Source organism: Vicugna pacos, chromosome 20 (genome assembly GCF_048564905.1).
Source record: "Vicugna pacos chromosome 20, VicPac4, whole genome shotgun sequence".
Lineage (NCBI taxonomy): Eukaryota > Metazoa > Chordata > Mammalia > Artiodactyla > Camelidae > Vicugna > Vicugna pacos.
Genome location: NC_133006.1, coordinates 42179452 through 42206075, shown reverse-complemented (window position 1 = coordinate 42206075; position 26624 = coordinate 42179452). Strand labels below are relative to the sequence as shown.

General features: G+C 52.5%; 1 protein-coding gene across 2 annotated transcripts in view; it reads left to right on the top strand.

Annotated features, from left to right (window-relative positions):
- The window catches only part of PSMG4 (proteasome assembly chaperone 4), a 71141-nt gene that overhangs the window by 2068 nt on the left and 42449 nt on the right, over window positions 1–26624 (top strand). Inside the window, exons 1-2 of one of the 2 annotated variants that reach the window (XM_072945774.1) lie at window positions 2944–3017; window positions 4954–4988. The exons of the other annotated variant lie outside the window; for it this stretch is intronic. Coding sequence (XP_072801875.1) covers window positions 2959–3017; window positions 4954–4988 — 94 coding nt within the window. The 5' untranslated portion in view covers window positions 2944–2958. Of the gene's footprint in view, window positions 1–2943; window positions 3018–4953; window positions 4989–26624 lie in introns of those variants that run through there. 2 annotated transcript variants of the gene reach the window in all.

Below are 26624 nucleotides of genomic sequence, written 5' to 3'. Positions count from 1 at the left end.
TTTAATCTGCTTCACACGGCCACGGCTGTTCACATGACTGGAGTGAATTTCCCCCCATTCAGCCCACACCCCTATATTCCCTAAGTATTAGGAGCCCAGGCCTGGATGGATGGGAGTGGATGCAAATCCTGACTTTGCCACTTATTAGCTGTGTGACTTACGGCAAGTTACTTAACCTCTCTGTGCCTCAATTGCCTCATCTGTAAAGTGGGAATAATAATTGTACCTAGTTCCTGGGGTTGTTACATGGACTGAATGAATTAATACAGGAAAGCACTTAGAATACCCCTTGATCCACAGTAAATGTTATGTAAATCTAAGCTATTACAACTGGTATGACTATTTCCCTCCCTCCTTCCAGGGAGCTCTTCTCTATAAATCAGTGCTGAAATCCAGTGTGGCTCTCTCTGTGATGCGCCCTCCTTTGTGCCTCGTGACACAGTGTGCACACCTCCGTGCTGCATTCCCGGCCCTTCGTGCCCCAGTTGTCACAGCAGGGAACAAGCAGCAGGACTCCTAAGCAGGGAGCCGAGGCCCCATCTGGGTGCTCTTTCCACACCTGAACCCTGAGGGTCTGCAGGTCAGTGGGGGGTCCCCACATCCTGCAGGACTGTTCTGAGCCCGAGCACCCCCAAGGGCAGGGCTGGGACTAGACCAGCCCCTGCAGGAGGCATGGGACCCAAGGAGCCTGTTCCAGCCATTTTCCAACTGCCTGGCTCCCTCGCCATCTACTTTCTGAATACAGGCTTTCTTCACACCAAAATCTGAGCTGCCAGAGAATTTGGGTGAGGCCAGCCGTGCCGATGTCCATGGGGCCAAGCCGGGTGCAGAAAGGGTGCTGGTCATCTTCTTAGAGCTCAAGGTTCGCTCTGTTCCACTTTCAAGACAAACAGAGGTTATGGAAAGACTGACGTCAGCGTCCCCCTCCGTGAGGTGAGAAAGCCAGCAGGTCCTGCAGAGCCGAATGATTCCGACTTTGCTGAAAGTGTGCGCAGAGGCGGGGAGAGCCGCCCCCAGGCGTCCAGCCCAGCCGCTGGCCCTGCTCCCTCGTCCCCGCCCTTGTCCCGCTCTGCTCTCCCGGGGGCTCCATGGCTCACCGGTGCCCCGTCCCAACTTGCCAGTGTTTTCGCCTGCAACACAGGACCCTCCTCTCTCTGCCCCCACCACGGGGTCTGGACAGCTTTTTCTAGAATAGTCTTTGCAGTGGGGGCAACAACCAGCTACCACCAAACTTGTAAAATCTGCCGGGGGAGATGCACTCGAAATATGATGTGCCTTTTTTAACAACGAAATCATACTGAGGGGCATTTTAAAGTGTTTATCGGACCTTCGAGCATTTAAGTTATGGAAAACTCCAGTCCCCGGGCTTCCTTAGTCATGCAGCCAGGAGCCAGAGAAGCCCCCCAAGTGTTTCCTGTTCACGGTTCCCGCCTTTGTTTGCCCACGAAGTCCCAGAAATACTTGACTTGACTGGGGAGAAATGCTACTGCTTGTTTGTCATCGGCTGTTGCCTATGTCTAACTGTCATGGAGCGCAAAAACAGAACCAGGTGTCCTTTCGAGTACGGGGTAGATTACTTGTGTGAGATTCATTATTTGATTATACCAGGGTCTGTCGAACGCTCTTAGTCTGATGTGTATGTAACTTGTTTTTCTTACTTAGAGGAAACACTTGTTAGGTCCAGTCTTTTAAGCTTCTCAGCAAAGCCGGGTTACATGGGGCACTGTAAGCATCGCCCTTGCTAGTGTCCGGGGCCTCAGACATCTGAGATGGGGCTGGGGTGACAGCTCAAGAGTAAGGAAGGAAGTCCACAGGAGTGAAATTAGTAAGTGTTAGGCTAAATGTCTGTGCAACCTAACTCATTTCATAACGTATAAGCTATAACTAACGTAAACACTTAAGAAAGTAGAAAGTTAAATATGTTTGGTATGATGCCGGTATGGCCCGTCCGAAAAAATGTTAAGAGTGGCTTAGGTCTGCAGAGCTCTTAAACTGGCTTCACCCATCCCTCACAGTTAGTGTCCCTGTCTGGGTGCAGAGAAGTCGTTAGAATCTTTTACAACGAGAAGGAAGAAGGCTACTAAGGAAGATGGAGACGCCCGTGCAGTAAAGGAGCCGGGACTGTCGAGGGAGAGTCAACAGCGTGAACGCCGCAGGTGCGTGCCTGTTGCCTGGGAGGAAACCGGAGGTCTTGGACCCGTCACTTCCCCTCACCGGCTGGCAGGGGGTGCCTAGCCGAGGACAGCTTGGTTTGGGGTGTGTCAGGGCAAGAGGGGAGAGTTTTGGTGAGTTACAGGACAGAGGAGCAATGCGCAGCCAGTCATTTCTGTGTCCTGGGTGCTTCAGAGTCAAATTGTTGTTAACTCCTAGAATACTTGTACGCTGTACTGATTCACAGATACTTTTAACGCTGGATAGTTTTGTAATTCATGAGGGGTTTGGGTCCCTCCCTGGAGACGCCAGACTGAGGCCGGGGCAGGGCGGACATCCACAGTGGAAGGGCACAGGCTGAGCGGGGAAGACTGGGGGCTCCGACGCCCCGCAGGTCAGGGGCTGGTCCAGCCGGGAGCAGTCAGGTCTGACCAGGTGTTAATGTGGGCCCAGGGTTGTCGCTGGGCTGCAAGGACACGGCGGGAAAGCGGGACAAGGGGACCAGGAAGTGATCGGGAGGGGCAAGTCAGATGGGGACTCTCCCTGCCGGCCGCTGCTCCGAGTCCAGCCGGGACAGGAACTTCCGTTGTAACTGCCTGTAGTTGCTAATTTAAACTACCATCTCGGAGCCAGTCCGAAGTGAAATTCCAAGGATGACTAAGCGTCCTTTTTTATTCTTTCTCCCCCAGCTTGCACACACAGGCTCCATCCCATCATGAAAATCTGTGCCAAAGAGATCCTTTAATACCATTCAATTAAGGCCTTATTCTGATGAGCAAGTGTACTAACTCTTCCAAGAATAAGCACATGGAGACAGACTTCTGTGGTCAAAGACACCTGGAAATCAAATATCCCAACGCTAAAAGGTACCCAAAACAGATCAACAACAAGGTCCTGCTGTGTGTACCGCACAGGGCGCTATATTCAGTATCTTGTAATAACCTCTAACGGAAAGGAATCTGGAAAAGAATATATATGTGTGTATGTGTGTGACTGAATCACTGTGCTGTGCTTCTGAAACTAACACAACATTGTAAATCAACTATACTTCCAAAAACACTTGAAAAAAAATCCCCAGCTATTCCAGAACTGGTCTCCCCTGTGCGGAATTCCTGACAAGAAGCCACAGGGCCCGTCCTTGAGCAGCGGGACCCTCCCTGCAGCCCCCGCTGCTGTCCTGCCATGTGACAGGGGCCTGACGGGTGTTACTCATGTGATCCTCGCAGTCGCCCTCTGAAGTCGGGACGGTTATCACCGTTGTCTGGAGAAAGAAACTGAGGCTCAGACAGATGAAAATACTTGCCCAAAGCCCTGTAACTGTTAAGTAGAAAAATGCTCACTCTCTGAACGCAGGTCCAGGTGTCAGAACCAGAAGTTCCAGGGACCCAGTTCATCCCACGCCCCAAACCGTTCTTTGTGGGACGCAGAATTCTAAGCCCCAAGGTGCACCCCGCCCGGTGTGCAGCCACCTTTTCCCAGGTGTTCAGTCAGACTCTAACCTAGGCGCTGCAGTGAAGGGATTCTGCAGGTGTAATTAAGTTCTCAAATCAGTTGACCCTGAAGTCAGGAGATGACCTGGCGGGCCTTCCCTAATCACATGAGCCCGTTAAGGAATTTCCTCCAGCTGGTGCAGAAGACGCGGTCAGTCTCAAAGCAGTGGAGACACTTCTCCAGGTGGCCTGGAAGGGGCAGCTGCTGTGCTGTGGGCCGTGTGGTAGGGTCGGCAGGCTGCCCTGAGAGCAGCCTCTGGCTGACAGCCAAGACCAGCCCAACAGGGACCCTGGACCCCAGCCGCGAGGAACTGGGTTCTGCCCCCACCTGAGGAGCAGGGAAGGGGCGCTGCGCTGCGGATGGAGGAGTGGGGACAGAGGCCCCACCGTGCCCTGCCAGACGCTGTAAAATTATTGTGAGGGTTACGCCCCGGGTTTGTGCAGCAGAGAACTACAACCTCGCCTGCCCTGTGGTCTGAGGTCGGGCCCCAGGAGTGGGCCTGAGACAAGGATTCTGTTTTATCTTAGTTATTAATTTTTATTATAATATGCTCTTTTTTGTTGAAATACAGTCAATTACAATGTATCAGTCTCTGGGGTGCAGCACAATGTCCCAGTCACGCATGTGCATACATATATTTGTTTTCATATTTTTTCCATTAAAGATTATTACAAGATACTGAATATCACTCATATGTGGAGTCTAATAATATGCTCTTTTTAAACATTTTTTTGAAGTATAACTATATTAAAATATTGTGTTGCTTTCAGGTGTACAGCAAAGTGATTCAGCCATATATATATATTATTCTTTTTCAGATTCTTTTCCATTATAGGTTATTACAAGATATCGAATGTAGTTCCCTGTGATGTACAGTAGGGCTTTTTAATTTATTTGGTATATAGTAGTTTGTATCTGCTAATCCCGAACTCCTAATTTATCCCTCCCCCCTTTCCCCTTTGGTAACCATACTTTGTTTTCTATGCCTGTGAGTCTGTTTCTCTTTTGTAAATAAATTCATTTGTATTATTTTTTTAGATTCCATATATAAGTGGTATCATAATATTTGTCTTTGTCTGACTTCACTTAGTATGATAATCTCTAGGTCAATCCATGTTGCGGCAAATGGCATGATTCTATTCTTTTTATGGCTGAGTAGTATTCCACTGTATAAATATACCACCTCTTCTTTATCCAGTCATCTGTTGATGGACACTTAGCTTGCTTCCACACCTTGGCAATTATAAACAGTGCTGCTGTGAACATTGGGGTGCATGTGTCTTTTTGAACTAGAATTTTCATCTTTTCCAGATCTATGCCCAGGAGTGAGGTTGCTGGATCAAATGGTAAGTCTATTTTTAGTTTTTTAAGGAAACTCTGTACTGTTTTCCGTAGTGGCTGCACCAATTTACATTCCCACCAACAGTGTAAGAGCCTTCTGTTTTCTCCGCACTCTCTCCAGCATCTATTATTCGTAGACGTTTTGATGATGGATGGCCGTTCTGGTTGATACGAGGTGATGTCTCACTGTGGTTTTGATTTGCATTTCTCTAATAATTAGCGATGTTGAGCATCTTTTCATGTGCCCGTTGGCCATCTGTATGTCTTCTTTGGGGAGATGGCTGTTTAGGTCTTCTGCCCACTTTTGGCTTGAGTTGTTTGTTTCTTGATACTGAGCTGTATGAGCTATTTGCATATTTTGGAAATTAAGCCCTTGTCGGTCAGATCATTTGCAAATGTTTTCTCCCAGTCCACTGGCTGTCTTTTCGTTTTGTTTATGGTTTCCTTTGCTGTGCAAAAGCTTTTAAGTTTGGTTAGATTCCATTTGGTTATCTCTATTTTTCTTTCTTTCGCCTTGGGAGACTGAGCTAGGAAGATACTGATACGATTTATGTCAGAGAGGTTCTCTTCCAGGAGATTTATAGTGTCCTGTCTTACATTTAGGTCTTTAAGCCATTTTGAGGTTACTAATGTGTATGGTGTGAGGGAGTGGTCTTTTTCATGTATATAAATATTTATTTTTTATTGAAGTGTAGTCAGTTTACAATGTTGTGTCAGTTTCTGGTGTCCAGCACAATGCTTCAGTCATACATGAGCATACATATATTCATTTTCATATTCTTTTTCACCATAAGTTACTGTAAGATACTGAATATAGTTCCCTGTGCTGTGCAGTGTGAACTTCTTGTTTAGTGAGGGAGTGTTCTAATTTCGTTAATTTACACGAGACTGCCCGGCTTCCCAAACACCACTTACTGAAGAGACTGTCTTTTCTCCATTGTATATTTTTGCCTCCTTTGTCGAAGAGTAATTGACTGTAGGTGTGCGGGTTTATTTCTGGGCATGAGACAAGGATCTGAGTGGAAGTTTGTAGGGGGCTGATCCTGGGAGGCGGGTGGAGGGCGGTGGGGACAGAGCAGGGAGGGAAGGAAGGAAGCTGCGTTCCGTGCGGGCTCGGTAAGAGACCTGGTCACCGGGCGGCCCCTCTGAGTCAGGGAAGCGGGGCTGTTTCACCTCCAGTCCATCCTTGGCTGGTCCTCCTTCCCAAGGGGTGTTACAGGGAGGACATGCAGAAGAGGGTCTGGGAAGGGCAGTGTCACAGGAACAGGGGACGGTGTCGGCTACAGAGACGCTCAGCAGGAAGCCCCTCCCCATGCGTAGCCCTGGGTCCTGGCTTGGCCCCTGAGCTCATGACTGTCTTCTCCACACTTTCCGGACACCTGCAGTTTTCAGCTCCTGCAAGTTTCATGTTCCCAGGTGTTCTCTTCACTTGCCAGACATCTCCAGTCTCTCCCCGGCCCCCAGGAAACAGGGATCTGAGTCCTCATCTCGGGAGGTGCTGGGCTCAGAGCTGGTCTGGTGGTTCTCGGCCAAGAGCTGCAATGAATATCAGCTTCCAGGCAGCCCTCTCATTCTGGTGACTCACCTGAAGCTGCCTGGTTCCTGGTGAAGATGCAGAGCCATCGCGCCCTGCCTGCCCGCCCGTCTGCTGGGGAATTGGGATTGTGGGGCAGGACGTCTCACCACTGGGTGAGCTGGGCCCCAGCAGGGCCCGGTTCTGGGGGACGGCGCCGTATTCACAGCCAGGTCACCCAGGCCTGCATTCAATGTTTAGAGGACCTAAATTAGCCACGGTGAACAGACAGGGTGGAGGCAGTGAGGTCAGGGCGCTGTGCGCTCTCAGCAGCTGTCTCAGCTCCTGCTCACACCTGTGCCTTTGGCCTCTGGCTTCTTACAGTGCTTGCCTGCTGTCACTGGTCCTCTGAAATGACACGTTACCTGCTGTCTGAGGCCTTTCTCTGCTCTTTGTTCACTGCCCTTCCCAGGCTGCTGTGTCAGGGGTGATCGGGGGGCTACAGCAGCCTCTGCAGGCGGGCCCTGTTCTCTGAGCTGCCCGGAGGGGCCGGAGGAGTGACAGCCCGTGGACCGGGTGCAGTCAGGACTCTCTGTGGACACACGGCCTCCACCCCACACTCAGCAGTCAGAGCTGGGATCTCCACGGGGCTGAGGAGGAAGGAGACCCACTGGGCCGGTGCCCCTGGGTCATGGCTACGTACCGAACACGAAGTTGTCGGGCCTGAAGATCTGGCCGAAGGGTCCAGACCTGACCGAGTCCATGGTGCCCGGCTCCAGGTCCACCAGGATGGCCCGAGGCACATACTTGTTACCTGTGGGGACAGAGCAGAACTTAGACCTGAGGTTGGCAAAGGAATCACAGACAACGCCCTGCTCTGTGTGCCTGAATTCACGGCAGAATTCATCAGACAAAACTCCAGCAGGAGACAAAAGCAGGAGATTAGAGCACTTTCTGCTCTGACAAGGGAGGTCAGGCTTGCTTAGTCATGGCAGACATGCAGGAGACTTAAGGAACTCTGCCGTGTGTTTCTCAGCCGTGGACATTTAAAATGAAGGCAGGAGGCCCTTCTTTGTCATTTGCATGTTCCTAGTACTCTGCGTCTGCCACGGAACGGAGAGCAAGGCGAGGGGGCAAAAAATGTTCTGATAATCACCAGCGGCTTCATTGTAGTACACGTTGATCCTCTCCAGCTGCAAGTCACTGTCTCCATGGTAACTGCCGGTGGGGTCGATGCCATGCTCATCACTGATGACCTCCCAAAACTGGGGACAAAAAAGGAGCACGTGACGGGCTGGCACACTAAGTATCAGTAAGGATCCCCTTTCTTCCTCTCGTGCCCTTGGAGCAGCGGCGTTGTGGTCGGACAGCGAATGCGTCCCACACAGACCAATACCCACCGCCCCGTCTCCCAGCAGCTGCTGCCGAGGGGCTGTGGAATCTGCAGAGCATCAGCCATATTCTGGAGACAGACTGGAAAGCTGGGAGGGGCCCTGCAGGGGAGGGTGGGCACTGCAGGTCCCTTCCAGGGAAGCTGGGGATGCTGGGGAGGCTGTCACTCCCAGGCAGGGCTGAGTGTCAGCATCCCAGCTGATGGACGGGTCCAGACAGGACCCAGGACCAGCTGGACCCCGCCCTGCGGCTGCCTGCAGGGCTCACTGTCTCCTGGCACAAAGTGGCCCAGCCCCCCACCCCCAGCAGCGCAGTGTTACGCACTGACATTCACACTGCCCTCTGGCCGCTGGCCGCAGTAGGAGAATGATGGGGAGGGGCGGGCAGGAGGCTGGGGAGCACCCTCGGGGGCAGTGGCCGGAGCTAGGACCCTCCTGTCAAGGAAAAACATACGCAGACTTAGATACAGAGCAACTTGAATCAAAAAGACTGTTACTCTGGGGAGGATGCTCTGGTTTCAAATCTGCAAGCATCCGAAATCAAACAGAACAGAAGTTTTTCCTACAGGGAGACGTGAACAGGGCCAGCAGGAACTTTGCGGGTGGGTCGGCAGGTGCGAAATCGCCTGCCGCTGTGGGGGCATTTTCCTCTGCAGTCGGCAGATCCCCAGACTGCGGTGCTAAGGGGGCAGTGTTCACCTGTGTGCCTGTTCCGACGTGGGGGCGGCCGGGCTGTAGGCGGGAGAGCCCAGCTGAAGTTCGGTGACGCAAAGTCAAGAGTGAGAAACGGGCAGCTGGGAATCCTCAGTCGTTGCCCTGTTGTTTAACAGGGACAGACTCTGGTTAAGTGCGGTCGGGGACGAGCCACCGTCCTGTGAGGGCGATGCTGGCTCATGCGTCGTCGAGGTGGGCAGGCTTCTGCGTCCTCGTCGGCCCCAAGGACTAGCTGTTGTCATCGGCTGAGCCTGGCCCTGGGCTAGCAGAGTCAGAGGCTTCACGACAGGTGTGCTTAGGAATATTATAAGAAGAACAATGATTACAGGTTAAATTAGGGAGTAAAACTGCAATTTGAAGTTTGAAGGGAGCCCGATGAGGCTCGGAGACGCCGGGCCTGAAGGATATTTAAATGGAAGAGGGAGGGCGACAGTTGCAACTGGGCGGATTCCTCGGTTTGCGGTGAGTGTTTTGGCTGGTGGCGTGGACATTTATGGGAACACACGCGCAGCAGTCCCTCTGACCTCTCTGCACAAGGGCCCCCTGGGCTGCCGAGACTGTGTCCAATGCCAGACAGCTGCCGAGGACCACTCGCCGGCGTTCCTAGAGTTCCCTGGTCATGACGTGAGTGTCTGGGCTGAGACTGCCCACAGTCTGGTCGTTGCCTGAAGCAGAGCGTGGAGAACGTGGGGGTCTGGGCCCACTCGCCGAGTGGTCCACCGAGCAGCAGGGGTCCGCACGTGATCTGCCACAGCTGTCGAGCCTTCGAGGGGTCTCCCGACCCCTGAGCCTCTTGTCCTAAGGCTTCTTGAGAACCTGGCAAGGAAAGAAGGTCAAAGCCTCTTTCCACAGCTGGGACTCCCACGTGGGCTGGTGGCTGTAGCACGCATCTGTTGCGTGAGGACACGCACAGCGAGCGTCTGGGCCATCCAGTGCCTGAAAGCTGAACCAGAGGCAATGTGTGGCTGCGGCGGTCTGGCTAAAGGTGTGATGAGGGCCAATAAAATCGGCTAAGTGACAGCACCTCTTCCAGCCGCAGGCGTGACTTTTCTGTTTTGGCCGTGTACCTCCCCATGGGACTCATTTGTGGAACCGAGAAGTTGTGTCCACCAAACCTGGCACCGTGTCCCGAACCCTTGGATGTCTGAATTTCCTGCCCAGACTCTCCAAGCCCACCCCTAGTGGTGTCTAAGCCCCTCTGCCTGAGTCTCCCTGCGCCTCCCTGAGGGCAGCTCATGCCTGCAGCGTGCACCTCTAGGACCAGGGGAGACCGGCTGGGGAGGAGGTGATGGAGTTTGGATGTGCGGGCTGAGATATTCACAGAGCTGCACCTGGAGCCCAAGAGAAACTCTGAACACTGAGGCCCAGGTGCGCTGCCCAGGTCGGCGGTGCTCCACGCATGTTGTCACATGATGACGCAGGGACAGTGACGTGTCCTGCCTCCGTGGGAGGACGGCAGAAACTCTGAGTCTGATTCTTCTCCGGACTCCGCCCCTTGCACCCTTCCCTTGGCTAATTTCAGGCTGTATCTTTTCCCTGTGAAGAACAAAACTGTAACCGTGAGTGTAACAGCTTTCATTGGGTAAGTTCTGCGAGTCCTCCTCGTGACTTAGCAAACCTAAGGGTGACCTTTGACCTTGCAGTTGGCGTCAGAAGTAAGAATAGCCTCGGAGATCGTGCCCTCTAACTTCACAGCTGGCCCAGGCTCCACAGTTGGTGTCAGAAGTGGCACTGACTCATGCAAGCACATGGTTCCAGAAGAGGAAACGTGGCAGGGTGGGGGGTGACGACCCTTTCATTCCAGGGTGACCACAGAGTCACCTGAGGTGCAGAACCAGAGCTGTGCTGCGGCTGGTTGTTGGAGGTAAAGTTACCAAAGGAATTTTGAAAAGATGGCTCCAGCTCCTGAGGAGATGACTCACTGGGTGAATAAGAAAACTCAGGGCCACAAGCAACAAGCGAACTGCGCGCCTTGGTGGTGGTTGTCTACAGTCACCACAGGGAAGGGCGAGTTGGGACGGGTCTCCAGGCTGAGCCGCGCTCGGGTCCAGGCGGTGCTGCGCTAACGCAGGGCTGCCCCCAAAGGGGACAGTTAAGCCGAAGCCACGGGCGGCTAAGTTTCGCCAGATGGTGGGGGAAAGGCGGGGAGTCAGGAGCCCCACCCCAGCAGGGTCGCGCCTCTGAGCAGTTACTACTGGATGAGTAAAGCGGACACAGCCGGAGTCAGAGTAAGCGTCTTACGGCAGCACGCTCAGAAGGCGGCTGGCCCCCTGGGAGCCTCTGCTCGTCCCCCCACATTCAAGGGCCTTCAGTCTGCTTTATTCCCCCTGGTTTGGAGGAGCTTTAAAGGCTGGAAGGCAAAGATGACAGTGGGAAACCTGACCCAGAACTGCCTGAGGCGATGGCCCCCAGTCTAACCAAGGGCCCAGGGCACGAGCAGGTGAGTGGCCCGGGCCCACGGCTGGAGGAGGCGTTCCTGGGACCGCTTGACACGGGCCCCTGCGCCGGGAGGCCAAAGCTTGTGGGGGAGTCCCAGCGGGCTGCAGTTAGATCTGGAGGGTGTGGGGATGAAACAGCGGGGGGCTCCAAGTGAAAGCTTGGGGGAAAATTGAAAGGTTCAAACAGACTCGGTGAGGTGGTCGTGTCTCCTTTACCCGAGTGTGTCGTGGGGACGGACACTGTGTCTGACTGGGGAGGGCTTCCCCTACCTCGTATTGCAGGACAGAGGGCAGGTTGGCTGAGTGCGCAGCCACGTGGGCGTCACCGAGAACACCTGAGCCACACAGGCGCTGAGTGGCGGGGGAGATGGACAGACAGGTGATCTGTACGGTGACGCTGCGGGGGGGGGGACGGGGCTTGTGGCCAAAGCCCGTGGGTGCTACTCAGCAGTGACCCCTGGCATTTCCACTGGAAAATTCCAGAAATTTTCCATTTGAAAGACAAGTACTGCTCGCCTGCTCTGGGACATTGCTTGAAACTGCCCCTGTGACTGAAGGACATAAAATAGTCTTGAAACCTGAAACACCCCTACTGTTTTGGGGGATGTCAGGGAAATGCTCTAAGAGGGAGGGGTGCTCTAATGGGGAGAAGGGCTCCGTAATGAAACGGAAATGGCTCAGACGTGGAAGGGTGCTGTCGGGGTACGGGGGGAGCGGGCAGCCTCTCTGCCCCCAGGACTGACTGCGGAACCACCTGAGGGGCTGCTGCGCCCTACAGCCACCTGGGGTTTGCCCCATAAACTGCTCTCTGTGGGCCAACAAAGCGCTGCTCGGCTTATGGATGGCGGTTCCGGAGTGCACAGGTAGCGCCCCGTCGGGACAGCGGCCACTCTAAATGACGAGGGTAAAAGCCATCAGCTCAGTGGCTTGGAATGCAAGCTATTTGCCTCTGTGTTTGAGTTTTAATGACTCATGGGTTGTGGCCAGTGGCCTGGCCGTAAGGTCAAGGGGACAGGCAGTGGGAAACTGGCCTGTTAAAGGGGCTCCCACACGGGGCACAGCCCTCCGGAAGTCACTGGGGGATTTGAGGGGTCCGTTCAAGTAGGACACATCACTACCCGTGACAGGAACCCCTTCTGGGATCGGGGAGAGGGTGGAGTTGGCAAGAGGCTATCCTGGTGCACTGGCTTGAGGTGGCCTCCTGGGTGCATGGAATTCAGGGACGTGTGGGCACTGCAGCAACGCAGAGGTGGGCTGAACCTAGACATAGTCCTCTTGACCCCTGGGAGGCACAACACGCCAGCTGTACAGTGTGCCCGGGGAAGGACAGGGGCTGTGGGCCTGGGCCAGGGTCTCCGGGGGGAGGCACTGCACACGCCGTCAGGTAGGGCCAGGGCTGTGGCCGCCCTGATGGCAGCAGACACCTGGGCTGGGTGTGCGCGCCCGGTGGAGGGGGCAATTGTATGAAACACTGTAAAAGGACTGGAATAGAAGGACTGGACCACCTCGGACCACCCAGTCCCATTTCTTCAGGTCAAGGGCAACACTTTCATCCTGAGAAATGGTTTGATGGGTAATTGGAACAGGCAGTGACGAAGGCACGAGGGGCTGGCGTACATGCCTTCCTGAGTGTTGCCCACCTGGGACATGAAGGGGCAGTGTGGTGTCCCCCGGACAGACTCGCCCGCTTTCCTGTGGCGTCTGGGGCGCGTGTGGTGGGGGAGTGACTCTGCACTTCTTCCCCGCGTCGCCTTGACCCTCTTTTCCCTGACCCGCTGTGGCGGGCCTGGGCCCAGGCAGCACCCACGGCTCCGGGAGCAGAGGTGGTGCCTGAGCAAGAAACTGTCGCGGCAGCTTTTAGTCCCTACGTCAGACTTGCTAAGGGCCCGTCGGAGCGGGCCGCGCCTCGATCCTGTGTGACAACACAAGTCAGCGGTGAGCACAGCTGGGTTGCTTAGCGGTCAGGAAAGCTCGCTGGTTCTGGACCCTGCGGCCCTGCCCGGCGTGCAAGGGAGGGGACCGAGGTGGGTGCGCGTGCCAGCCCAGCGCTGCTGCCGAGCCCGAGGACACAGAGCCCCGGGGGGCGGCAGAGAGGCCAAGCCCAAAGTCCTTTCCAAACAAAGGAGGAAAGGCTGGTAAAAGTAAAACGGTAAGTGCGGGGAGAGAGGGGCAGGCAAGGAAGAGGTTTCCGCAGCGAGGGAAATCCAGTGCTTTCACTGGTGTCTCGAGGGAGGCTCAGAGCAAGAGGCGGCGCTGCCCCTCGGTCCCGGTCCCCTCGGCCCCGGTCCGCCGGCTGCCTGAGAGGGTGGGGCTGTCCGCTGCCAAAACCACTCTTGCTTTTGGAACCTGAATGGGCTGAACGGGCGCCTACAGGGCTGAGTGGCATCACGGGGAGAAGTCGTGGGTGTGATGACGGCCAGTGACTCAGCGGGGCTCCGGTCCTCGTCATCTTTGACTCTCATCTGCCAGGTTGCTGTCCTGTGACGGGGTGTGACACCGGCCTTGCCGGTGAGACTCAGCCGCCTTATGGAAACAGGTCTGATGATACTGCTGACTTGACAATCAGATATAGTGAGCAGCAGAGTTAGAGCTTCCTCGGGATGTGATAGAATGACTGTCGGGGGGAAGAACTGGATTTAGCCAGCCACCAGCTGTTTTTACGCTGAGTCGTTCTGTACAAGTTTATCATAAGGTACGAATAGGAGCTGATCCAGAGGGGAAAGAGTAATCAACTTAGTGCAGTAAGACGGATGTAGTGCTTTACAGGTGCCTGGAGGAGCTGCTGCCTGTTGGTCTGTCTGGTAAACGCTGCACTGTGTATAGATGCCCAGACAGAGGTGGTGGTTTTGCTGTAAGAGAGCCTTGACCAAGGGCTGGGGGTGGCCCGTGTAACGAAGGACTAGCCTAACCCAAAGAGAGGACTGGTCTTTGGCCTCAGCTACGGGGAGGTGATTTCCAGGCCCCTGGAATGTCCTGCCTGATACGAGTGTCTGTTTGTCTGGGGGCTTTGGCCTCTGGGAGTCTGTCCTAGTGACTTGTGGTGGGGTTTCTGGGCCACACGGTGTCAGTTCAGATCTCGCAGGAGCTGGAGACCAAGGGTCTCAGCCTTCGGTCTGGACCTCCAGGAGGATCTGGAAACTGGAGGCTGGCCACGTGGGCTGTGTGTGTCAGGCTGCAGTGAGGGCCCTGGGCACACAGGCTCAGGGGAACGTGCTCGCGGGCGGTGTGCTGTGTGGATTGTCACACGTGGATGCCAGGCGTTAACACGTCCTTGACCCCCTGGGGAGAGGACCACGGGGTCCTCTGTTGGCCCCTCCTGGACGCCTCCCCGTGCTTCTCCTCCCTTGACCGATTTTAATCCATGTCTTTTCCCTGTAATAAACCATAACCATGAGTCTGACGGCTTTCAGTGGTTTCCGTGAGTCCTTCTGGCTAGTTATTGACACTTAGGAGGTTTGGGGGGCCCCTCAAGCTTGCGCTTGTCGGAAGTGAGGGCACCGTGTGTGGACACTGCGCCCTCCAAAACTTCATAGTTGACCCTCATATGAGGCGAGTCTTCTGTGCTGAGTGCTGATGCCTCCAGGCTCCTCCTTGGCTGCCAGGGTGCCGGCGGCCGGCCGGGCGCAGGGAGCAGGATGTTGATGAGGGTGTTCTGAGGACTATGGGCATCTCAGGAAGGGAGCCCTAACAAGAGTGATTATTTCTGCCATCCTTTGCTGAGTAACAAACCACCCCTGAATCTGGTGGATTAAGACAAAATACTTACTTCCTGTCAGGGGCCAGGCCCTGGGGCTCCGTGTCCTCGGGCAGCTTCACTAGGGCTGGTGGTTGGCAGGCTCGTGGGTCCAGTGAGGGGCTCGCCGTTGTGGCTGGCAGTTGGCTTGGTGTCGGCTGGGCCAGCAGCCATGTGTCCATCCCCCATTATGTTAATCATGCTCCTTCGTGTGGTGGCAAAAGGTCCCCAGCGGCAGGAGGGTCCGAGTCCCACCTCACCAGTGGTCCTCCAGCCTGTGGCATCACATTTGCTGATGTCCACTGGCGACAGCCAATCACGGAGCCAAACCCAGGCTCACGAAGTAGAGAACTAGCCCCCATCTCCCAACTGACAGAGAAACAAAGCCACACGCGGAGGAGGGGGTGTGAGGGCTCCCGAGACAGAATCCTGAGAGCCTGAGGCCTGGGGGACGGGCCAGTGGGTGGAAACCCTGCTAGTTTCCACCTCACGATCTCGAAGGGGTTCTTCTCCGGGAAACCTCAGGGTTTGCTCCTAAGTCCTTCAGCCTGTTGGATGAGGGTCGTCTACATTATGAGGGATAATCTGTGTGATGTGAGGCCAACTGATTACAAATGATAGCCATGTTGACAGAATACCTTCGCAGCAACCTTTAGACTGTGTTCTGACCCAAAAGCTGAGCTCATAGCTTAGCCAAGTTGACATAAAATTTCACCATCAGAGCAAATATTCAGCTGTTACTCAACCTATACACTGTTATTGATGGTTCCCAAGCAAACAACCGGACAGATCGCCCGTGATTCACCCAAAGAATCCTGCAGTCAAAAAGCTCCACCCACGGGCTCAGAGATTCCAACTTGCTTCTTGATGTCTCTTTCTTAAAAGTGAGCAGATAACCAAAGATTACCAGATACCTGAGGAAATCCTCTACTGTGAAAGGCAGAGGCTCAAACAAGCAAACAAATGTTTAAAAAAAAATGAGAGTGAGAGAGAAACATGAAAGAAGAAAACATGTCTAAAAATTCTCGTGACTCTCCTCAGATGAGGGATGACGGGCATCTATAAAATAGAGCAGTGCTAAAAAAAGAAAATGTAAAGAATTAAGAAAAAGTTCTTGGCAATTAAACAGTGTAAGAGCAGAAATGAAAACTTAATGGAGACACTGGAAGAGAAGGTCCAGGAAATCTAGAAAGTACAGTCAGAAGAGAGGGAAATGGAAAATAGAGCATCGATCAGAAAACGGGAAGACTCGCCTGGGGGTCCAACATCAGACAAATAAGAACTCCACAGCGAAGGAACTGGAAAAAAGGGAAAACTGGGGAGAAACGCGATTGCAGAAATAGATCAAGAAAATGACAGAAGATGTGAGTTTCCAAATAGAATTCTGGGTGATGGGGTCATCACTACCTCACCTCCAATCCAAATGCATGGTTGAAGTACTTGAAAGATAATTGTCTTCAGCTGGTTCCTCGGGAGCCAGACTCAGAGTTCTGCACAAGGAAGCTTTGGGCAGTGAAGGCAGCAGCCCTGAGAGGAGGAGGAGGTGGGCAGGGGCAGTGAGGAGTTGAATTGGGCCCCTAGGGAAGGTCTCAGAAATCCCAAGGGTGCTCCAGAGTTCGGACGGCCCCGCAGAGTCGTCCTAAATTGAGGTAAGGGGGTAAAGCTCTGTACTGCCCTCCGCTGACCAGCCCTTGCAGGTGCGGTGTCCCTGAGGAAGGGACCATGACTCTGGGTGCGGCAGCTCTCTCTAACTGAAGGTGGCGCTACAGAGGGGCTCAGCCGAGGGCCATCAGGGACCCAAACTCCAGCAGTCAGGAGATGCGACCCTCGCAGTCCGGAAGGGGACACAGGAACACCTCTGATTACGCTGCGTCACTGCCATGGTGGTCTGCCCCCGGGGAGAGTGTGCTGTGGGCACCAGTACTGGGCAGCCAGCTTGGTGAGGGGTGGGTGGGAGGGGCCGCCCTGGCTGGGTGCTAGGCAGGGGCAGGCCCCGGTTGTGCAGCGCGGCCTGGGATGGGAGTGTGAAGTCTTTCCAATTCTGGAGCAGCATTAAAGGCCATTGTCACTGCACAGGTCAGACATACGGATTTAATCAGTGATGGTGCTGCCACGGTACCAGTGATGTGTCTGACCTCCACGCCCGCCTCCCGTCTGGTCTGAACTCAGCAGAGCACACGGGAGAGCTACTTCGAAGGCCCTTCAGCCCCTACTGTGCAGCTGTGCTTAGTCAAAGAGCATCTAAAACATTACATTTAAAAAGCTCCAGTGGGGAGGGCGCAGCGCAGTGGTAGAGTGCGTGCTGAGTCTGCAGGAGGTCCTGTGTTCGATCCCCATACCTCCATCAAAAAAAGTAAATAAACCTACTGACCTTCCCCCCAAAGAAACCAAAAAGCAAAAAAACCTCATATCCACCAAAGTGATAAATAAGAAGTATGTGCATTTTTTAATTATTTTCAATTTACAAAAGATTTATCATCTTTTGTACTCATCTGGACTTTCTTATTAAGTGTTAAATGTCATTCCAGTTATGAAAATTGAGTTGACTTCACATTTCTTACCTAGACTATTTCTATAGCAGATCTGCCTCTCAGTTATTCAATGGTGCCCAGTGAGTAGGCGTAGAAGTGCTTGTGGGGTGCGTAGAAAGAGGGGGACATCCACACTGAGCTCCCCCTGTGTCCTACAGTGCGCACACGCGCGCGCGTTCACGAGGTGGATGGTATCGCCTTGTCGCACACGAGGAAACTGGGGCAGAGGGGTTAAGAAAATGGCCTGGCATCACGCAACGTCAGCAAAAAAATCAGCAGTTGCACCTCCTGCCTCCCGACAGCGCGTTTCCCGGAGTGTCACATCCTTGCGGTTTCCTAGGTAACCGCCGCACAGCCTGTAGGACTGTCTGCATGACAAGGAGGTGGGGGGTCCATCCAATGTCCACTCTTTTCCTCTTTCCTGCATCAGCAATGCTGCGGTCCTTTGTCAGGGCGTTAATGTGGCGAAAACAGAAAGCCCAAAGCTGGCCGGTGGGATTGCTTTTCAGTCATGACATTTCTGCTCCCTGAAAGACCAGAAGGACCAGGTTCCCTGAGAGCCTCGCCCCTCAGAGCAGCGAGCCATTTCTATTTTTATTCCCTCGCTGCCTTTGCCTTTCCCTCAGGCTTTTTGTCCTCACAGCAGGCTCCCTGTGCTGGTTCTGCAGCTGCAGTCGTGAGAACTTCTCGCTCGGAAGAGCCTGTGCCCTTGACCCTGAGACCTGTTCCCCACGGACAGCGGCTCTGCAGAGCCCGCCCTCCCCTGAACTGCAGGTCCCGGGCCAGGGGCCAGGGACCAGGGCCTGGGTCATCCGGTGCTCAGTCTTTGTCATCGTGTCTACCCTGGGATGGTCCCTGCAGGTGGCCACTGGGACCTCAGGAATGTGCTCCCCTGTCCTGCTCCAGAGAGGCTTCTGGGGGAGAAGAAACAAGTGAGGGGAGGAGGGCAGAAGCAGCCCCTCCCTCCCTGCCTTCGTGGCTTTGATCTTCCTCAGCCCAGAGCCTTTCCTCGCCTTTTCTGTGAAGCTGAGATGCACTTTGCTCTTAGGAGCCCCTCTCTGCTGACATAAATATTAATGAAATGCAAGCTCACGGGTGCTGCTGCTGAAAGCCACTTTTGTGAGCAGCATTATGTGCAGGAATGTCTTACGATGCGTGATTAACATCTTCTCTTGCCATTTTAAATACCTGCGCACAGCTCCAGCACAGCCCGGCTCCCGAAGGGGAGGCACCCGCCCAGCCACACGCGGGCCTGCAGGGATGGGGAACGTGGGCTCGGGGATGGGGTGTGGGAAGGCGCCTGCATCCGGGGGTCTGAGATGGTGGGTGAAGGTGCCCAGCACGGTCTCTGGACAGTGTCCTCCCCCAAGTCAGGCTTTTCGTTCTGGAAGGCGGTGGGCAGGGCAGGGACGGCTCAGTGCCCAGGCGGCAGGGGCGGCAGCCAGTTCCAGCTGGTGTGCGATCCCCGGGCACCGCCGCTGGATATCAGGTGATCCTGTTGAATTAATGACACGTTTCCTGGGTATGGGAACGGCGTTGCGGCTGTGGGAGAGATTATCTGTCCTCAGGAGGGGTGGACGGGAGCTTACGGGGGGCTGGGGCGTGAGGTCTGTGATCTGCTTTCAAATAGTTCAGCCAAAAACATATAGAGACAAAAGCAAATGTCAAAGAGTGTTGAGGGGAAGGTGTAGCTCAGTGGTAGAGCGTATGCATCTCATACGCAAGGTCCTGAGTTCAATCCCCGGTCCCTCCATCAAAAAAAAAAAAGTGGGTAAAACATTAACAGCTGTTGAATTAGAGGAGCCGATACTGGGCTTGGCCGCCTTTCTTTCAGCTTGTAGGTTTTAAGTTTTATTTTCTAAAGAAGTGTTTTTGAAGTTGGTTTTCTGAAGGGCTTAATGATCAGCTCTAGGCCTGACACACGAGGCAGACTTCCTCATAATCGGCCTCGAGCTAAACGCTAGAGTAAGCAGCGGGGTGTTCACATTTGGCCGGCTTCCTCCCTGTCAGTGAGGAGCAGTCCCGCCAGGACGGGCTGCTGAGAAGGCCGCCTTCACATCCACCTGCTGAAAGCGTGATTCATCAAGCGGGCTGCTGAGGTCTATTTTTAATCTTGTGTTTTCTTGTTCTCACATTTTCAATGCTTAATTGTTTTTCTCATCTGAAAGAGTGTTTTTATCTGCCCAGCCGTCCTGCAGCAGGAAGTGGAAGGCAGTTCTGTCTGGAGATTAGGCCACGAAGAGGACGGCGAGTCCTCCGGGTCCCTTTCAAGCTTCTGCTTTGATGGCCTTGAGGCAATAACTCCATCAGCCAAGACACACCCAGGGCTGCCACACATCTGGCCGCCTGTGTGTGACTGGCAAGATCACTTAAAAAATAGATATTCTTTATTTTTTTCATTGAAGCGTGGTTGATTTACAGTGTTGTGTTAGATTCTGGTATACAGCATGGTGATTCAGTTATACACATATATTCTTCAGTGTCTTTTCCATTACAGGTTATTACAAGACACTGAATATAGTTCCCTGTTCTTTACAGTAGGACCTTATGGTTTATCTATTTTATATACAAGAGTTTGTATCTGCTAATCGCCAAATCCTAATTTGTCCCTCCCCTCCTTTTCCTATTTGGTAACCATAAGTTTGTTGTCTATGTCTGTGAGTCTGTTTCTGTTTTGTAAATAAGTTCATGTGTCATTTTTTAAGATTCCACATATAAGTGATATCATAAGGTACTTGCGTTTCTCTTTCAGGCTTATTTCACTTAGTTTGACAATCTTCAGGTCCATCCATGTTGCTGCAAATGGCATTACTTCATTCTTTTTCATGGCTGAGTACTATTCCATTGTATAAATATACCACAGCTTCTTTATCCACTCATCTGTCAATGGACATTTAGGTTGTTTCCATGTCTTGGCTATTGTAACAGTGCTGCTATGAACACAGGGGTGCACATATCTTTTTGAATTGGCATTTTCTCCAGATGTATGCCCAGGAGTGGGATTGCTGGATCGTATGGTAGCTCTATGTTTAGTTTTTTAAGGAATCTCCATACTGGTTTCTATAGTGGCTGCACCAAATAGGTATTCTCTATTTTGATGCTTGTGTAAATCTAGCATAAATGCCCAGCTCAGATGGGTCGGTGCCTGGAAATTACACGATGCTGTCTGTCTCCCTCCTACACTGTGAGTTCCTTAGGGGTAGGGACAGTGTCTGCCTTGTTAGTATGTGCACCCTCACTGCCTAGCACCATAAATGTTTGTTGAATAAACCAGTGGATAAATAAATAAATGAAAAAAGTAGAATAAAGAGATGAGATATTTGAATTCTACAACTGCCAAGGATTCTGCAAATTCATAACACCATTGTTCCTGTGATTTATCATGTTTGCAGACGAAATGTAGCAGATGGATGTCCAGCGCTTCAGGGGAAATGCTTAGGTAGTGATACAGCATTACAAGTGGGTAGAAGTCTGTGTTGTTGAACAAGGATTAGATGCTAAAATTTATTAAAAAGAAACTAACTCTTGCATTAGAGTGGTGAGATGTGAGGTAGCCCCCTTTGTCCTGGGCACCATTTTGGTTTTAATAAAAGTAACTCATAAATGAGCATCAGCCCTGCAGACAGGCCCATGAGGCCACTGAACACAGAAAAGAGGTAGCGCGACATGGAGAGTTACTTGTCTCCATCCACGTGGGATCCAGATTCAAAGAAGTCCGTGTTGATTTTCCTAGAATATTGGGGAAGAGAAGAGAGGCATGGGAGGTAGCGAAACCCTGGGCACACTGAGCCCGGTGCCGCGGCCTTGTTTCCAGCAGCTGACGGCGGGGCAGCAGGAAGGCGCACAGGTCGGTGCCCGGGTGAGAACCGGGCTCCGCCTCCACGATAAACAGCACACACACACACACAGAGGGCGGAGGGTCGGCCTGAGCGAGGGGCGTTCATCCCAGGTGGTCCGTGTGATGCTTGACAAACTGAACCTACTCAGGCTGAAGGTGAAAGCAGCAGCAGCCGTCTCTGCGGCCAGGGTTGCGTCTGCAAACCCTACAGCGTCCTGCACCGTGAGCGGTAACTGTGGTGCATGCAGAGCCCGGGGAGGATGGTGCCCCCAGGACCATATGAATGATGCCTGTCCTCACTGGTAATTAAGAAATGTAAATAAAATAACAGCAAGATGCCATTTTTCATCAGGTTGACAAAATTTTTTAATTTGACGATGTCCATGGTTAGAGAATATGAGTTTTATTACATAAACTAAAAATGGATGTTTCTTAAAATTTTCTTTAAAGTTTTCTAAATTTTCTAAAATCAACCTCAATTTCTATCTCAAGAGCCCCTGCTCTGTTTGGTGGAAACAGCCCCAGCTTGGTCGCTGTGGGTCAGTCTTTGTCAGTTCAGAAGACCCTCTGTCTCCTCTTCCCGCTGAGGCTGATTCTAAGGCGGAGACGGTGTAGGTGATGCCAGGGTGTGTGGGGTGGGGGTGAGGGTGGGGCCTGCACTCCCCTGTCACTGTCACATACCCATGCTCACACCTTTCAGGTGCCTGCGTTCCCCTGTCATCTCCCATGAGAAAGTTCCTGCTGACTTATCCTGCCCGGTCCCAGTGTGACAGTTAATTGTATGTGTCAGCTTGACTGGACCCTGGGTTTCTCGGTGAGTCTGTGATGGGGACTCTGGATGGGATCAGCATTTGCAGCCGTAGACAGAGAAGCAGGGCGCTCTTCCCAGTGTGGTGGGCATTGCCCAGTCCGTCAGAGGCCTGAGGAGGACACAGATGGAGGAAGGGAGGAAGCTTCACTCTCTCTGCCTGACTGTTGAGCCAGGACATCGGTCTCCTCCTGCCTCGACCTTGCTCTGGACTGTCAGCCTCTGGACTGTCCAGCCTTGGGGCTGCGACTGGAACCACACGCCTGGCTGTCCAGCATCTCCTGCTTGTAGACGGCAGATCACAGACTTCCTCGCCTCCATAACCGTGTGAGCCAGTTCCTCCTGATGAATCTCTGTTTGTATATTCTGTTGGTTCTGTTTCTCTGGAGAGCCCTGACTAATCTAATACACCTGTTGTCTAAGTAATGTCTCCCTGGTTCTCCTGGCCCCCTCCCAGCTGCCTCTGCCCTTCCCAGTGAAAACACGGGGACTTTCTGAAGCTCTCTTGCGCTGTGCTGGGGCCCAGCAAGGCTCCCGGGGGCTCTCGGCCCTCTGGACGTGCCTCTGCCGTTTCCACTCTCCAGCTGGCACAGCAGGCTGGTGGGAAGAAATGTGGCTGGGTTTGCCGTTCCCCAGAACCCAGGATGGAGGCTGGTATTCAGGTTTGTGGCTTGAGAAATCAAAGATGCTTTTGGCTGAAAAAAGCAGAACATCCAAGTGGCAGTGGCTTCAATATTAGGAAGCTGATTCTCTTGTATAACAAAAATATTGATTGATTACTATCTCTTCTAGAGGTTTTGTGGTTTCTGGCCTTACATTTAGGTCTTTAATCCATGCTGAGTTTATTTTTGTGCGTGGTGTCAGGAAAGGCTCCGTCTCAGTCTTTTACAGGCAGCTGCCCAGCTTTCCCAGCAGCACTTATTGAAGAGACTGTCTTTTCTCCATTGGATATTCTTGCCTCCTTAGTCGTACGTGAATTGACCTTAAGTGCATGGGTTTATTTCTGGGCTCTCTATCTTGTTCTGTTGATCTCCGTGTCTGTTTTTGTGCCATACTGTTTTGATGACTGTAGCTTTGCAGTATAGTCTGAAGTCAGTGAGCCTGATTTCTCCTGTTCAGTTTTTCTCAAAATTGTTTTTTAACTACTTAGAGTCTTTTGTGTTTCCACGTATGTGTGGTTTTGAATATGTGTGGAGGTTGCAAATGGAAGATTTCAAGAGAAGAGCAAGAAAATCAAATCTTTTCCATAACCCTTTTCTCATAAAAAGAAAGAGTGGTTTTTTAGCAATTCAATGACATGAAAGTGAAATTGTTCCAAAGCCGCCAAGTTAGGAAAGATTAACTGTTCTGAACATTAGCTGAAGTAAGAGAGAACTAGTTTTAGAAGCTCAGAGCTCTTGAATTCCCTTTTCATCTCATTAGATCCACAGCTGAGGGGTTTCCAGGGGGTCTGAGGCCCTGGCTGCCTCCCTTTCTCCATGGTTCGGGGCTCTTGGCAGACGGCAGGAACGTAGCCTCCTCTGCCTGCTCGGTGTTCTCCCCGCCCTGACCTGGCAGGCTTTAGGGGTGCTGTCCTGACAGCTAGGCTATAAAAGGTTACCTGCCCGAGTGACGCACAGGCACCTGGAACATCTTCAGTCCTCAGCAGTCTCTAGCCTGGCCAGGGCGACCAGGGCGGCCAGGGCGGAGGACCTGGAAGCAGGTCACACCCTGGGCATCTCCCGTGGGAAAACCCACAGGCAGGAGTTCCTGCCAGGTGGCGGAGTGCTTACACCAAGACACAGTTTAGCAAAACGGTGTTGATGGTGAGATAACTGAGATATTTCCCCACCCTTGAGAAATGGCCAGTTTGGCAGAGAGAAAACCAGACTTTCAGTGTAAACGTGTCTAAACCGAGGGGTGCAGGGGCTCACCTGGTGCTCAGAGAAGACTCCCTGGGGGTAACGGGGGTGGGAGGAGGGCGGGAGCCGCAGCCGAGGCTGGGCAGTGGGTGAGGCTCTGGCCGGAGGCAGGTGGGGCGTTGGGAGGGCTGAGCCCACTTGAGCAGGTGTTAGAAATGCTGCGTAAGGGCCTCGCCCTCCCCGCTGCGGGGAACAGGAGAGTAAGAGGAGAGCTACCAGGGTCCCCTTTCATTTCTGAGAGTGACTCCCGCTGCAGCACAGAGCACAGGCTGGGGCTGCTCTTGGTCGCACAGCATCTCTCACGTGGAAGGCGCTCCATATACGTCTGTTCAATGAATGGTCCATGAAAGACAGGAAGAAAAACTCGTTTTGAATAGGCTTAGTGGGCTGGCAGCAAAAAGTGTAGGTTATGAAACCCTTCAGGCAGGTGGGGGCATGGAAATGTGGCACAGATGTTACAGGCTCTGCTGCCGAGGGCTCTGTTTTGGTTTTAATATGCTCTTGTTGCAAGGGGCAGATTCATCCTGGGATCTCGGGAGCTAGAACTCTCACACCCCACCGACGTCACCCTTGGACCCCGTCCCCCAGGACAGTGGGGGGGCAGCATCACTGGGCGCTGGTTAGAAATGTAGGATTTAAGAACACAGGGAACCATATTCAATTTGTTGTAATAATGTATAATGGAAAAGAATCTGAAAAAATATATATATTCATGTATGGCTGAATTGCTTTGCTGTACACCTGAAACTATCATTGTAAACCAACTATATTTCAATAAAAAATAAAATTAAAAGAAAAAAGAAAAAAAGAAATGTAGGATTTAAAAATAATTAAAAATTTTAATTTAAAAAATTAAAAATTAAAATAAAACATTTTTAATTTAAATTAAATTTTTTCAATAATAAAATGTAAATTAAAAAAATTTTTGTAAGTGGTTAGAAGAGGTGGTAGGTATTGCTCGATGGTAGGTTGCACGCTTAGCATGTATGAGGTCCTGAATTCAATCCCCAGTACCTCCATTAAAAAAAAAGTAGTTAGAAATAAAAAGCAAACATTTAAAAAAAAGACAGAAAGAAATGTAGGATTTAAAAATAAGTAATTAAAATTTTTTCATTTTAAAAATTAAAATTATACTAAACATTTTTTAATTTTAATTTAAAAAATTAAAAAATTTTAAGTAGTTAGGCGAGGTGGTGGGTATAGCTCAGTGACAGAGTGTGTGCACAAAGTCCTGGGTTCAATCCTCAGTACTGCCATTTAAAAAAAAAAGTTAAAAAAAAAAGAAAGAAAGCAATGTAGGATTCCTGGCCCCACCCTAGACGGACTGAATCAGAATCTGCATTTTATCGAGATGCCCAGTGGAGCAGGCAGTTCAGAGTTTGAGGGACCACTGGCGATGCAGAAGCTCTCCCCACTGTGCTGAATCGTCCGGAGAACCTGGCGGGGGAGCCAGGGGACCTGAGGTCCCACTGTCCCCAGCTCCTCCTGCTCAAGGACAAACGTGGGGGCACAGGAACAGAAATGCAGAGTTTTCTCCCTCCCCAGGCTCCAGCAATTGCTTATGGTGCAGCCTTACAGCTCGGGGGTGCCCAGAGCCCCCTCCTCGGTTCCTGTGTGGTGTCACCATCTCCTGCTCACGACCTGGGTGCATCCTGAGGAGACAGGGCGAGAGGCACTCTGTTCAGGAGGTGACTGTCCTCATCGCCTTGGGTGTAATCAACCACCACAGCTACTGGTGGGCATATCGGGCGCTGCCAAGTCCCAGGCGCTGTTCTAGGTGCTGCATTTGAACTTGACCTTTGGAGCAGTCATGACTACCGTTCCTATTTCATGGGTGCAGAAGCGGAAGCCCAGAGGCATTAGGTACTTGCCCGATTCCCGGGGCTTGTAAGTAGAGTGATGCCTGCCTGCATCTGGGCCCTGGTGGCAGGGCTGCCCGAGACTCGTCAAAAACTTTGCCAAAGAGCTCTTGTCACTTACTGCTGGACGCACGAGCTAAAGGCTGGAGGAACCACTCAGGAGGAGCCAGAGACGTAGTGAGTGGTCTGAAAACGGGTGAAGAAAGCTAAGATGTGGAAAGAACCTGGTGGTTCATGCTGCTGTGGGTAGACTGTTCTCAGGAACCCAAGGGCCCCACGGAGTCCCCACGGCTGCAGGAGGACCAGGCCTGGATTCTGGCCTGAGCCACTGGGACATGCAGAAGGACCTCCCTGAAGGATGCAACTACCATGGGCAGTCAGCTGTGAGTGAGGAAGGCTGGACAGGACTGAAGAAGTGGGCAGAGGTGGCGGGGGAGTGGGCCAGGGCCTGAGACCTCCAGGAGAGAGGCAGCTAAAGGCTTTATCCAAGAAGTCCCAAGGGCGGGTGGCTTCACCTCAGTGGTCCAGGGGTCACTGAGGGCACAAAACAGAATGGCCGCGCCATGCCCGGGGGTGAGAGAGAGAGGAGCTGGTGCCCAGAGGACTGGGGGCTCCGTCCCACGCCTGCTATGGTCTGAGTGACTGAATCTCCCCGTGGGCACCGAGCTCAGACTGGGTCCAAGTCAGGAGGAGCAGATGAGAGGGGAGGCTGTCTGGAAGACAGCTGAGTTAGGACAAGAACTCTGGAACTTGGAAGTCCTTTGCTTCCAAGCCCTAGAATTCCTAATTTCCTCAAGGAAGTTTCTAACCTCATCTTATGAATCTTATCTTGCGAAAGGGATTCCCTCACCTGGCTGAGGAGGTGGGGTGTCAGTGGAGCCCTAGCAGCCAGGAGTGGTGCTGACCAGCAGGGAC